The sequence below is a fragment of the Myotis lucifugus genome, unplaced genomic scaffold, assembly GCF_000147115.1.
Source record: "Myotis lucifugus unplaced genomic scaffold, Myoluc2.0 scaffold_0, whole genome shotgun sequence".
Lineage (NCBI taxonomy): Eukaryota > Metazoa > Chordata > Mammalia > Chiroptera > Vespertilionidae > Myotis > Myotis lucifugus.
The window spans coordinates 40,984,503-40,998,838 of NW_005871048.1; the positions used below are offsets into that span (position 1 = coordinate 40,984,503).

Consider the following 14,336-nt stretch of genomic DNA (forward strand, 5'->3'; position numbering starts at 1 on the left):
GAGCCGGGGGGGGCGGAGCGTCGGCGCGCCTGGGGCCCCACCCCTTCCTCCGCCTGCCACCCCCCCGGCCGGCGGCCGCCTTGGCAGAGTCCAAGATGGCGGCCCCCATGGTGCGGCACGGGGTCTTCCTGGCGCGGAGAGTGCCTCTGCCTCACCTCTCCCTGGCAGGTTGGTGGCTGCTGCCTTCGTGGGGCTGCTCCGTTAGATCCCGGAGAACCCTGTTCCTTGAGTGAAAGCAGCGATGGGCTTGGAAGAGGAGAGGGAATGCTTCTGGGGTCTCGTTGCTAGAGAAGTCCTGGGGGGTGTCCGGTAGCACAGCACGGGGAGGCAGCGTCTCCGACCCGTCTCCTTTCGTAAAGTAATAGTGTCTCCCATGCACAGGGGTAACGAGCAGAGAACGTCTAGCCTGAGCGCTTTTGCGTGTGACTGGCTGGGTGTGTGTCGGGGTGACTGCCTTCTGCTGAACGTGAAAAGCCCCGATGTGTCCCCCTGGGCTCTGAACGTGGTCTCCCTGCAGGTTTCCTCGGAGGGGCGTCCTAGCGGCCCCTTCACCGCGCACAGGGGCCAGAGCCCCGGGTTCGGCTGGTGGGAGTTTCTCAGTGTACTCGGCTCACTCTACCTGATGACCTTGGGCACAATTTTCGATTGACCTTCCTTAGCTGGTCTTCTACCTGTAGACAATGAATGCTGATAGTTACTTCTAAAGCACTTCGATATCTGAGTGGATGGCAGCCCACTCAAAACCTGTTTCATGGATAATGACATGGGGAAAATATCTTTTAACATTTTCAGAAGCTAAATCCTGATAAGTGTACATGATTAAGTGGTTAAAATAATCCCAGTCGATGTTTCAGTGCCTGTTATCTCCTCTTTCCAACATTCCTCCTGTAGCCCCTATAGAAAAGCAGCACATACACTCCTGCTCACACTTCTTCAGGAGCAGCCATTAAATATCAACGTGAGGTCACAAGTTGGCTACCTGAAGTTTTCTGAGGATGAACTGGTTGGCCTAGCTGGTAAAAATATTTAATATTTAATGTACAGTGGTATGCACAGTGCCTGGCATCTCAAGCGGTTGTAGCTATTTACAAGCATATTTAGTGATGCTTGTCAATGTTTCAATGTCAACAAGACCTTCGATGATCTGTTAGGGAGGGTATTGTGCTTGCTTAGAATGTCTGGGGACAACCTTTCATTCTAACAAGGGAATGCGATTAGATAAGGGAGAGAATTTCCAGTTAGCATTTTGGTCTTCCTTTGAACTTGCAGTAGGTTATATACCCGTGCTATTCCATTGTGGTAGCTACTAGCTGCCTGTGGGTATTTAAATTAGTAAAAATTAAATAAAATTTAAAATTCAGTTTCTTAGTCACACTAGCTATAGTTTAAGTGTTCACTAGACACCTGTGGCCAGTGACTGCTGTATGGGGACAGCTAAGAATTGAACATTTCCATCATTACAGAAAGTGATATTAAACAAGCACTGGGTTAGGCCATAGATGAAAGGAGTCTTGAAATGAGGAAATGGAGGCTGTAGGCAAGTAATATAAATAAGTAGGATAGTGCATTATAGACCACTCCAGATTTGAAAATGCTGATAAGGAGCCTGACTTTAAGTCATCAAAACATCTTGAACCATTAGAGGAAAAATAGTCTACGTTGTACAAACTCACAGCAAATGTATTGTTCTGTCCAACTTTATAGAAATTCTTTGATTCCAGTGTTAATATATAGACCTTCCAACTACTATACAAAGATGGAAAGAACTTTAAATGGTGTCCTTTATAAAGCATCTCAGAAAGATGAACATCCTGCTTTTAAAGGCTTAGAGAAAATGGAATGTCTTATCTTTCTTAACGCGTAGGATAGAGCCCATCCGTGTTCTCTAAACTTTGAAATTCTGGTCCTTGGAGGTATTTTTTTCAGAATTAAATGGAAAAATATTTCTTATAGTGGATAGTTAAGTTAGAGAATGGTTGTGTTAAAAATTGACTGGCTGAAGGATAAGCAAGTTACCAAATTACCACAAATTTGGTGGCTTAAAACAATGCAGATTTATTATATTATAGTTCTGTAGGTCAAAAGTCTGACACGGGGTCTTGCTGTGCTAAAATCAAAGTGTTGAAATGTTGGGGTCCAGCCCCAGCAGGTCCAGGGGTTCCCAAAGGTGTGGACGGAGTCGGTGAAGAAGGAATGACACGGAAACAATGTTCAGTTGATCAGCATAGCCAGGTTCTTTTTTTATTGTCCTGTTACATCTGTATTTATACCATTTGATCCTATAAGCATGCCTCTATAATCACATCAAGGTATGTTTTGGGTAACCTACAGTTCCTTGTTTCATTTCCATAGTTTCTTATCTGACCTTTGCCAAAAATCCTGTCTCTATCTAGTTCTGTTGATTTTAATCTTGTCTAGGTTAATCTCTGTGTTCCATTATAAGGGCTATTCCAAGGTCACTATTCTACTGCTCTACTGATAAGCTACAAGGAAGTGACTGAAGGAGATTATCCTACCCAGTAAAGGTTATGTCCTCCCAGCCCCACTGCTTGCTTTCCCTGGGACTACCCTGTGTCGGTGGGTCTCCAGGGGTATAGGCTTTGGTGCTTTCCCTGGTGGGCAGACCCCTGGGGATGTGGGCCCAACAAGTCCCAAATTTATTGCCAACAGTCTTAGTCCAAGTTCTTCATAAGTAGTACATGGTATTTCTGTAACACTAGGGGGTTTTACTGATTTATTCTCTTCCTTAGTCCTGTTAATCCCTAACTCCAGGGAAAAATCCCCACCTGGGGAAACAACCTTTCTCAGGGAGGTGGTTCTGGTTATAACACATAGCGCTAAAAAAGGGGGAGCAAACATATTAAGAACAGTATGCCGTATACGCCAGGTACCTTGAAACATATGCTGTGCAGATGTTTCTTCCCTGAAGTGACTGTGTCAAGCAACAAGGATGGACCGGCCTCCGGCATTGAAAGGGATGTAGAATCTGCTTCCATGCCTTTTCTATCTTTTAAGAACCATCTGCATTCCTTGGCTGATGGTCCCTTTCTCAAATATCTTCAAAGTGAGCAATGGCAAGTCAAGTCCTTATGTCACTCTTTGTATCCTTTACACATCACTCTAAGGACCTGCCACCCTCTTCTAGCCATCATCACAATCAATTTAGGACATTTTCACTACCTCAAAATACAAAACAAAACAAAAGCAAACTTAGTAAATTACTCCCCAACTTCCCTGAAGTTTTTCTGACCCCTAACCCTCCAAATCTAGGCAACCACTAATCTGCTTTCTGTTTCTGTTTTATACAAATTTTTGTGTGGAAATATACTTTCATTTTTCTTGGGTATATACCTAGGAGTGGAATTGCTGGGTCGTATGGTAACTTCATGTTTATGTTTTAAGAAACTGACAAACTTTTCCAAAGTGGCTGCACTACTTTACATTCTCACCTGAATTGTAAAAGGTTCCAGTTTTTCTACATTTATATCAACAACTGTTACTATCTGTCTTTTTTATTATAGTCACTCTAGTGGGTGTGAAGTGGAATTTCAATGTATTTTGCCTTTCCCTAATAGCAAATACTAAACATCTTTTCATGTACTTGCTAGCAATTTGCATGTATGTATATATGTTTGTGTGTGTGCATACTTTTCCTGTATTAGAAATATATGTTCAAATCCTTTGCCCATTTTCAGTTGGGTTATTTGTCTTTTTAAATTTTGAGTAGTAAGAATTATTTATATATTCGGGACACAAATCCCTTATCAGAGAAATGATTTGCAAATGTTTTCTCATCCTGTGAGTTTTCCTTTCACTTTCTGGGTAGTGTCCTTTGAAGCACAAAAGGTTTTCATTTGAGCTCATTTATTGAGCATTGCCATATGCCAGTCCTTGTGCCAGGTACTGGGAATACAGCTATGCCAGTTCGTGGGTTACCTGAAATTTGGCTTACTGCTTTCTCTTATTTACCACTAGGGTGCTGGTGTACTGGGTAAGATATTATTGTTTGGTTTATGTGAAATAAGGGTAAATATGCTGATCTAAGTCACGTGGCAATGTTTTGAGGACCAACTAATGATTATGAGGCATTCGATTAATGAGTTAAGCAGCCGTTCAGCAAATGTTTCCAGTTCCAAAGGGTTCTAGTGCTTACCTAGGCTATAATTTAATGGAAACAGATGGTTCCTAGTCCTAAAGTTATAGGAACAAAATTACCAGCATTTCTACCCATAACATTATTGTATAAATTTTCAGTTCTCTGTATCTTTTTTTTTTTTTTTTAGTTTTCTGTATCTTATACTTGTTAGAGGTTGAGTGCAGTTTGTTGAGAACTGAATTGTTAACTGTGCAACGTTGGTTACAGTATCATGTTAGAATCTTTAAATCTAGTAAATTGAACATATTACAAAGATATGTTTAATGAAACAGGCATATAAACTAAACCTGTTGTGAAACCATGAATGTTGAGATAATTGTCTTTTTTCCTCAGGTAAAAGGTGTCTGCTTTCTGCAGCATACGTGGACAGCCAGAAATGGGAAGCAAGAGAAAAAGAAGATTGTCACCTCGGTAGGTACCTGTGTGTCATTTGCAGTCACTCCATGTGTTTATGATAATATATTCATATGATGTATTATGAAATGATGCTTTTATGATAACCCAATTCAGATAAGTACATTTTAGCTCTTAAAAGGAATTAGACTTTTGTTTCACACATGGCAAAGTCATTTTTGTTATCCTGCTATTTCTTTTTTGCCTTGATGAGTGGTCTTCCTAAGTTATGTAAACAATTCTTTTTTTTGTCCATTTTTATTGTATAGTTAGTTGCTCTGCAGCCTCTGTTTTATGTTATCTGCAAAGAAAAATTTGTTTTATATTCTTTTTTAAAATATATTTTTATTGATTTCAGGGAGCAAGGGAGAGGGAGAGAGAGATAAAAACATCAATAGTGAGAGAGAATTATTGATTGGCTGCCTCCTGCATGCCCCACACTGGGGATTGAGCCTGCAACCCTGGCATATGCCCTTGACCAGAATCAGACCCGGGATCCTTCAGTCCGCAGGCCAACGCTCTATCTACTGAGGCAAACCTGCTAGTAACTTATCTTTTTTTTATTGTCATTTCTAACTTGTGGTCTTCAGACAGCTTTTTGACTTTCCTCTATTTCATTGCCAGATGACAGATTGATTTGAAAGCAGTGTTATAATCTCATATAAACCATTTAAGGAAAATAGTTGGGTAACACTTCTCAGGCAGTAGGCTCCTCATTATAGGCTCCTGTTCCCTATGTTATATTACACTAATAGCAGCCCTTCTTCTATAAAATAACAAAGCCTAAAAAAATCACTGACCCTATGATCATTTTATAGAAATGTACATGCTACATAATATATTTTATATATAACATCATTGTGATAACATCAGATGATTGGTGATAGTTTTATGGGGAATGATGTAATTTTTGGATCAGTTCTAGTGCTGATCTAATATTTTCCCCAAGATTTCTTTCTCTGCTTTTTTTTTTTTTTTTTGGCTTATGTTAAATAAGAAGAAAGTCTGTGTTTATGGGTTCTTCCCATAATTTGAGCAGGCAGGATTCTTTTATAGCTATCTATAAAGTCTACCTTGAAGAGCAGAGTTGGTTTGTGAGACCTGGCATTGGATGTATGGGCAGGAGCCAGCCAAAACAGAGCTGTGGAGAATCTGAAGATTAGTAACTACATGTTTGCACTGAAATGTAGAATCACTGTGAACAACAGACAGAAATGCAGATGGATACAGATGTGGTGTGCTAGCAAAGTCAAATACCATTATCATAGGTGCTGACAGCTTTATTCACAAAATGGTGAACAATTTTTGGTAAAGTTCTGAATGAATCAAAGTGCTGTCTTTCCTCAGTTTACCTAGTAGTTGCATTTATGGAAAATTCAGCTTATTTTCAAATTATGTCCCCCAAAGTGCTTTGTTTTTATATGTAAAATGGAGTTTTGTTAATTATAGGCAGGTATTTTTAATAGTGTGGATATCTGCCATGTCATATATGATATGTGGACCAAATATTTTGAACTTTTTATATGGAAATAATTTGAAATTTACAAAAAAAATCATAAGAATAATACAAAGAGCATCTGACCCTTAGCCCAGATTTACATATTTTCACCATTTTGACCCATTTGTTTTTGCTTTCTTATACTCTGCACACTTTTTTTTTTTTTTTTTTACTTTTTGAACAGTTTTTTGCATATATTACAGCTCCTGAATGCTTTAGTGTATATGACCTGACATTTTTAAAGAAGCCAGTCCCTTTTTTAAATAGGATATTCTTCTTTTTGGGTTTGTCTGAGGTTTCCTTATGATTAGATTCAAGATATGCTTTCCCATCAGAATATTGTCAGTGTTATTTTGTCCTTCTCAGGGCACATCTAGAGATACCTGTTGTCGATCTGCGTTCACTGGCAATGTTAATTTTGATCACCTTGTCAAGTGTGTCTGATTTCCTCACTGGAGAGTTACTATTTTTCTCCATTATGACTAATAGGCAATCTGTGGAGAGATATTTTAATATGCAAATATCATGTTGAGCAAAAGTTTCCCCCTAGATTTAGCATCTATTGAGGCATCTTGCCTGAATCAGTCTTTACAACAATTGAAAAATCTTGCCTGAATCAGTCTTTACAACAATTGAAAAATGATGGTTCTCCAACTCCAATAATACTTCCACATTTACTAGTTAGTACTCAGTATTCTACTATAAGCATGAGCCCTCCCTCTGTTCCCATTTCTTCCTTTGAATTATATGGTCTTCTGGATTATGAATTTCTCTTGTTTTTCTTTTTAATGATTCATTACCATTCTGTCCCAGATTTGGCTAGTAGGAGCCCTTTCAAGCTGACTCTCAATGTTCTAAGCTCATCTTGTACCTTTCCTGCTCTGGCCTGGGAATCAACTCTTTCTCCAAGGAGTCCTGGTTCTTTTTAAAGGGAATGGTATTAGAAGCCAAGATCTGCATAGTAGTTGTCCTCTTGTCATTGTGGAGTTTTTGCTTCTTGGCCCATTCAGTGGAAAATATGTATACATCCTATATAATAAAAGCCTAATATGCTAAGTGTCCAGTTGTCGGTTCAACCAATCAAAGCATAATATGCTAATGATATGCTAAGGCTGCTCAACAACTCGCTATGATGTCACTGACCCCCAGGGGGCAGATGCTCTGATCTTAGGTTAGCTTGCTGCTGGGGTCTGGCCGATTGGGACTGAGCAAGATGGGCCAGACACGCCCTGGAGCCCTCCCAGGCTGGCCAACTTCCCGCGTCCCTCCCCGACCCCAATCATGCACCGGTGGGGTCCCTCAGCCTGGCCTGCACCCTCTCACAATCCGGGACCCCTCGGGATGTTGGAGAGCCGGTTTCGGCCTGATCCCGCTCAACGCAGGAGCTGCCCCCTGGTGGTCAGTGTGCTCCCACATGGGGAGTGCAGCTCAGCCAGAAGCTGGGCTCATGGCTGGTGAGCGCAGTGGCAGTGGCTGGAGCCTCTCCTGCCTCTGTGGCACTTAGACATCCCCCAAGGACTCCCGGACTACAAGAGGGCGCAGGCTGGGCTGAGGGACCTCCCCTCCCCACCCTGTGCATAAATTTCATGCACCAGGCCTCTGTCTAGTAAACTCATAAACATACAGATGTGAACATCTATGCACATATGCATACATATATATATTTTAAAAATGAGTTCATACTAATACTTCCAATTCTAGTATATTCCCACAGGATTCTTCCTTGCCTTCCTCTAGTCCATATTTGTATCTCCTTCCCATACTGAAAACTCTGGCTCCCAAAAAGGATGATGTTTTGATGTATTGGACAGTCTCAGCATTGTAGGTTACCTAATTTTCTGTTCTGCCCATTAAGTGCCAGTAATGCCTGGCTGTCATTCTGACAGTAAAAAAAAAAAAAAGACCCCCATATATTCTAAAATGCCCTCTAGGGCTAATAATACTCCTTTTTGAAACCGCTGTTGTAGTGATGAAACTTGACATGGACTCAATTATATTGCAAAGCTTTTTCTGATGTACTATATGTGAATTAAAAGAAAAGGACTATGGGAGTACAGAGAAGAGAATGAAGAATTTAAGGAAAGCTATTGCTAACACTTTCTTAGGTATGAGGGGAAGATTAGTAAATGAGTCTACTATATTTGGCACCTAGGTATGGGGTATAGTCAGCTGTCTGTTATTCTGAGACAAATCTAGGGAAACGTTTTCATGGATTCCTGAATAAGTAAAAACTTTTTGCCAAAAAATAAACACAGTAATCTGCAACAAATAAGTATATGGGGGTAATTGTCTCCTTGTCTGTTAAGATAGTATACTTGGGAACGCAGTACCAGCTACCACTTACTGAATACCACCTAGCCTAGAATACCCTTTGTACATCCTGAATCCTACCCAGTCAGGATAGAATTTCCCTCACCCTATCTTCTTACAGCACTTGGTTATGCAGCGTGATGTGGTGAAGAGCCTGCGTTTGGGAGACAGACATCTAGGTGTGACCCCAGCTCTTCCAGCTTTCCAAAACTGTCACTTCACCTCGGTTCCTGTCCTTGTAAATTAGGGAGGATGGTAATGGCTGCCCCAGCTAAGACCCTGACATGCGGCAGGTGCTCCAGAAATATGTGGAATGAACAGGTCCCTAGGCCCCTTGATTTTACCTCTGTATAAAAGGTGGGAGATTCTGAAACTCAAATGGCCTGGAGACAGTATGTTTTTCTTTACCGTTTAATGGAATGTGATTAAAACAAGCTTTCTCGTCTATGTGCTATTACTACATGCTTTCCCTAACTCGATTTGAGTGTTTGGGTTAGCACCTGGCCCTGAGAAGTGAGGGCACGCTGTGGTCAGGCAGGGCGGGTGATTGATGATTGCGGCGGCCCGGGAAGATCGGGCGGTAGGTGGCAGTGCGGGCTCTTCGGAGACGCCGCGCAGCCTGTGGAGCTTTTCCGTGGCCCGCAGCCTCTCTGAAGCCTCCGTGCGCGTGTGGGAGGCCTGCCCTCCAGCATGTGGAGTGCTGTGATTGGGCGCGGGGATCTGGTGCGGACTCGCTGATTGGGGGAGCGAGGAGGACCGCATACCCCGCGAGTCCCCATTGGAGGACGTCGGGAGGAGTGGAGTGGGGGAGAGGGAAGAGGTGTGGGTCTGGGTCTGCGTCTGCGATCTGTGTTAAATGATTTCGTCTTCCAGCCGAATACTGTGCAGGAGACGTTCTGGGTTCCCCCGGAAAGGCATGCAGCTATGGTGCCTCCGTCTTCAGTCCCATTCGTGGTTTTCTGATAGTCTGGAGGGAGAGCTGTGGAGATCTGCGCAGCTCGCCTTATGAGGGTTGTTTATTACCGTGGAGGTGTTGATTCACACCAGTTCTGTTTAGTGTAGTGTACCTGCCCTGCAGTCTAGGGTGCAAGCAGGCCATCATGCAGTGCAGGTCCTCGGATAAAAATCAGAAGACAATCTCTGTTCACTGCCAGCTGTGTGCCGGGTTCTGTGCAAGGCATTTCATAGGCATCCTCCCGTTTAATGCTCACAGCCCGCTAAGGCAGCTGCTGTTATTCGCCTTCAGAGATGAAGAAACAGGCCATATTATGACCTTGCTTAGAGCCATACAGTATTCTGTTGCCTTTCCGCTCTTAGTGATTGCTGTAGTGCCTGCAGTTGTACCGAGTCTTCCCTTGCATTGAAGCACTGAATTTCTTGACTTTTTAAAAAATAATTTTTTATTGCAGTGTAATATATGCTGAGAAGTGCACAAATCATAATGTATAGATTGATGAGTTATCACAAAGTGAACAAACCTGTGTAGGATGGAATATTCCTACCACTCCAGAAGCCCTTATTGCCGCTCCCATTCTCTACAAAAGTAACCATTATCCTGACTTCTAACACAGGTTAATTTTTTTAATGGCAAATCTAAAATATACAAAAGTATAGTGGTATAAGGAATTCCCTTTATCCATCATCTGACTTCAACAGTTATCAGCCACGGCCGATCTTTACTTCATCTCTACTTCTCATTCCCCCATCCTGGTACTCTGGATTATTTTGAGACAAATTTCAGGTAGTATTTCAGCCATAAATATTTTATTGTATACCTCTAATAGACAAGGTTATTTTTAATACCCATTATCACACCTAAAATATTAATAATTGTTTAAATATGAAATATCCAGTAAATGTACACATTTCCCTGATATTCTTATAAGTTTTTTTTAGAGGTTTGCTTTAATCCAGATGCACATAAGGTCTGTACAATGCAATTGGTTATGTTCCCCCCCCCTTCTCTTGCTTCTTTTAAAGTCTTTTTTTAATAGAAACAAACAAAAGTAGAAAGAATAGTATAATCATCCCTGTGTACTGTCCCCCAGCTTCAGCAGTTATCAATTCCCTGCCAGTCTTGTTTCGTCAATCCTCTTCCCCATCACCAGATTACTTTTTATCAAATCCTTGTTATCAGATCATTTTATATGTATTTTGATATGTACTCTAAAAGATAAGGATTTTTTTAAAATAGCTATAACACTACTCATATCTAAAAATGAGTAATTCCTTAACATCATTATATATTCCATCAATGCTCACATTTCCCCAAATATCTTCTAAATTTATTTTTAATTTACAGTTTGTTGAAATGGAATCCGGATAAGGTCCATATTTATAATGTGTTGAGAGGTCTCTTAAATATCTTTTAATCTGTAGGTTTCTCTCTTTCTTGTAATTTATTTGTTGACGAAAATAGACTTTTTGTCCAATGAAGTTTCCCGCATTCTGAATTTGCTGTTTTTTATCCTTTTGGTGGTTTTATTTTATTTACTTACCTCTACCTTCTATATGCCCTATACAACTGAAAATTAGAAAAGGAAGCTTGACTAGGATCTTTCTGTTTTTATTTTTCTTTTGGCATGAATACTTCATAAGAAGTGGAGTTTACTTTTGTCAGGAGACACAGCATTTGATTGTCCCTCTGTGATGTTAAAGGCCATTCGTGATCAATGCTTAGGTCCATTATTTCATTAGGAGCTTCAAAATGTTGCTATTTTAGCTTTATCATTTCTTCCTCACTTATTACCCAGAAAACTTTTGTAAAAGAATTTCATTTCAGCAAAAGTTTAGTTTCAGTGGATAGAGCGTCGGCCTGCGGACTGAAAGGTCCCAGGTTCGATTCCGGTCAAGGGCATGTACCTTGGTTGCGGGCACATCCCCAGTAGGGGGTGTGCAGGAGGCAGCTGATCGATGTTTCTCTCTCATCGATGTTTCTGACTCTCTATCCCTCTCCCTTCCTCTCTGTAAAAAATCAATAAAATATATTTAAAAAAAAAAAAGAATTTCATTTCAGCAAAGTTTAGTTATTCTGAGAAAAAGTGTGTATGGAGAAGACAAATTTCAATAATGAGTTGACCCCTTACCATCCTTCAAAGATGATCAGTGAGGTATTGTTGTTCATTATGAATTCATGGATTTAAGCATTTCAGACATTTTAATCAATTGTGGTTGATATATATTTTAAATATATTTTTATTGATTTCAGAGAGGAAGGGAGAGGGAGAGAGAGATAGAAACATCATTGATGAAAGAGAATCATTGGTAGGCTGCCTCCTGCATGGGGATCTAGCCCGCAATCCAGGCATGTGCCCTGACTAGGAATCGAACCGTGACTTCCTGATTCATAGGTAGACGCTCAACCACTGAGCCACACCAGCCATCTGCAATTGATATTTTATGGAAAGGGCCTTAATTCTCCAACTAGGGCCTACAGAACCTTAGGAGTTCTTGGACTTTCCAACTCAAGTCAGACGATTTCAGTTTTAGACTGTTTCTGTACTGGGCTTTCTTTTGGTTAAAATAAACACTGAATTAAAGCATTGCCTCTAAATTCCTCTATTAACTGTGCAGATCTGTTGGGAAGGTACAGGGTGAAAGTTATTAGCTTTAGCCAGTTAGCAGCTTTTGAATTACAGACTAGGACCCACAGTGAATTGGATATAAGAGAAAACCATTTTCAGGAACTGGATATAGTTCAGGTAGGACAGGCATGAAGGGGAAGCTCTCTAAGTTCTATGAGATGAAGTTTGCTTGGGTCACCCTGCTAGAAACAAGGGCCCAGGTAAACTGAATTGGATTCCTGAGCCCTACTAACTTAAATATTTTATTTCTGATTTTCGAGTTTATAAGTAATCATAAAGTAAGCCATCTTTTTTATGAATTAATTTATTTTAGGAACTCCCTTTCCAAATCCGAAGTGAATTATACCACTGACACATTTGCATTCAGTTCAAGACTGAGCACTGGTAATCTCTTACTGACATTTCTTCCATTAGTTGAGCTTTAGTTTTGCTATTTCATTTCAGCTGTGGAGACCTTTGGCTTATTGCAGTAATTTTTCAAATCCTGCTCTTGAAGCCTGATGGAGATTTTGTGAAGCCTGCTTTCTTAACTTTGTCAGTTCCATATTTGCATCTCTGTGACATCTATTCATTTACCAAGTTCTGTATTTACCATCTGCTGGCTGGGTTGTTCTAGAGGTGGCCTGATTTGTGTGCATCCTCCTCTTTCAGTCTCATTTTCACACACACACACACACACACACACACACATCCCAAACATTATTGTCTAATATTAAAGTTTTATCCTTTAAAACACACGTAAGACATTATTATTTTGCATAGTCAATTTTCCCTCAGATTGAAACAGTTTTATTTACTTACCATTCTAGCATCTCAAGTCTTCTTTAGAGGATCATTTTCCATCTTCTAAAAAAATACAACTTCTAAGAAGTTCCTTTTGTAAGTGTTTGTTGCTAATGAATTATCTCAGTTTTTGTTTGTCTAAAAACATCTTATTTTTATCTTAATTTTAAAAGATAAAATTACTAGATTTGTGAATCTCTGTTGAGAGTATTTACACCTAGCATATTATTCTGCCTTCTGTTGTTCCTACTAAGAAAATACACATTGGTGTAGTTGTTTTTCCTTTGTAAATAACTTATCTTTTTCTTCTGGCTACTTTTAAAATCCCCTTATTCTTCAGTTTTTCTATAACGTATTATGGTGTGGGTGGAATTTTACTTAATTGATTTGAGATTTTATATGTTTCTTGGATCTGAAAACAGTTCTTTTATCAGTTCTAAAATTTATTTAGCTATTATCTGATCATGTTTTACCTCTCCCCATTCTCTTTAACTTCTTTTAGAAATTCAATTAAATGTAGTTTAGGCCTTATTTTATTTCCTATTTCTCTTTTATGCTTTTCATCTTTACCTATCTTTGTGCATTCTATGTAATTTCTTTTAGATCTTTCAGTTCACTAATTCTTACCTCACCTGTGTCTAATCTGCTCTAATTTACTCATCAAGTTGCAGGGTGGTGTTTTTTTTTACACCTTTGTTGAGGTATTCTTTATACCAGGGGTCTTCAAACTACGGCCCGCGGGCCACATGCAAATACAAATATTGTATTTGTTCCCGTTTTGTTTTTTTACTTCAAAATAAGATATGTGCAGTGTGCATAGGAATTTGTTCATAGTTTTTTTTAAAACTATAGTCCGGCCCTCCAACGGTCTGAGGGACAGTGAACTGGCCCCCGGTTTAAAAAGTTTGAGGACCCCTGCTTTACACAAATAAACTGCACATACTTAAAGTGTACAATTTGTTAAGTTTTGACATATGTGCATTTGTATATGTTGATGAACTCATCACCACAATCTAAATAATGAGCATTGTGTACCCCTACCCACCACCAAGTTTTCTCTATACCTTTGCAATCCTTCTTTCCTGCCTCTTCTGCCTACCTTCCTAAATTCCCAGGTAACCACTGATATGCTTTCTGTCATTACAGATTAGTTTGCATTTTCTAGAATTTTATGCAATAAAACCAACTCTTTAGACCACTTTAAACGAAGTTCTCAGGTTGGTATATCTTGTGTATAACGTAAGAGTGTGAATTAGGGCCTCAGAGGTGTGAGGGCAGACTAGTTTAGAATCCTCAGGTACAGCATCCCTGCTGTTTATCTTTGCATGGCACATTATTTTCTAATTAATTCACCTTTTCACTGCAAGTGTAGCCCTAGCTGGTCCTGGCTTTACCTGGGGCTCTCTGAGCCAGTTTGTCTTCTTATAAAGGCCTTGATTATATCCTCTGTCTCCCATAAGCCATTAAAACCAAAGCTGTGTCACTGGGAACCTGCAGATCCTCTCAAGTGACTGCTACCATCAGTGCTCCCTTAAACACTCAAGGTTTGTGTTCCCATCTTGCCTGTGGCCTCTGACAATTACATCTACCTTCTTGAAAGCTCAGTCATATA

The 14,336-nt window shown here is 40.1% G+C and overlaps 1 protein-coding gene across 2 annotated transcripts in view; it reads left to right on the top strand.

Annotated features, from left to right (window-relative positions):
• Window positions 1-88: 88 nt before the first annotated feature.
• Window positions 89-14,336, top strand: part of MRPS27 (mitochondrial ribosomal protein S27) — an 82,346-nt gene continuing 68,098 nt past the window's right edge. Inside the window, exons 1-3 of one of the 2 annotated variants that reach the window (XM_014451825.2) lie at window positions 100-168; window positions 892-1,016; window positions 4,490-4,567. Coding sequence is in view for 1 of the 2 variants with exons in the window: in XM_006081345.3 (XP_006081407.1) it covers window positions 96-168; window positions 4,490-4,567 (151 nt within the window). In the remaining variant the exon portion in view is untranslated. Of the gene's footprint in view, window positions 169-891; window positions 1,017-4,489; window positions 4,568-14,336 lie in introns of both variants that reach the window. The other variant, XM_006081345.3, reaches the window with a different exon arrangement.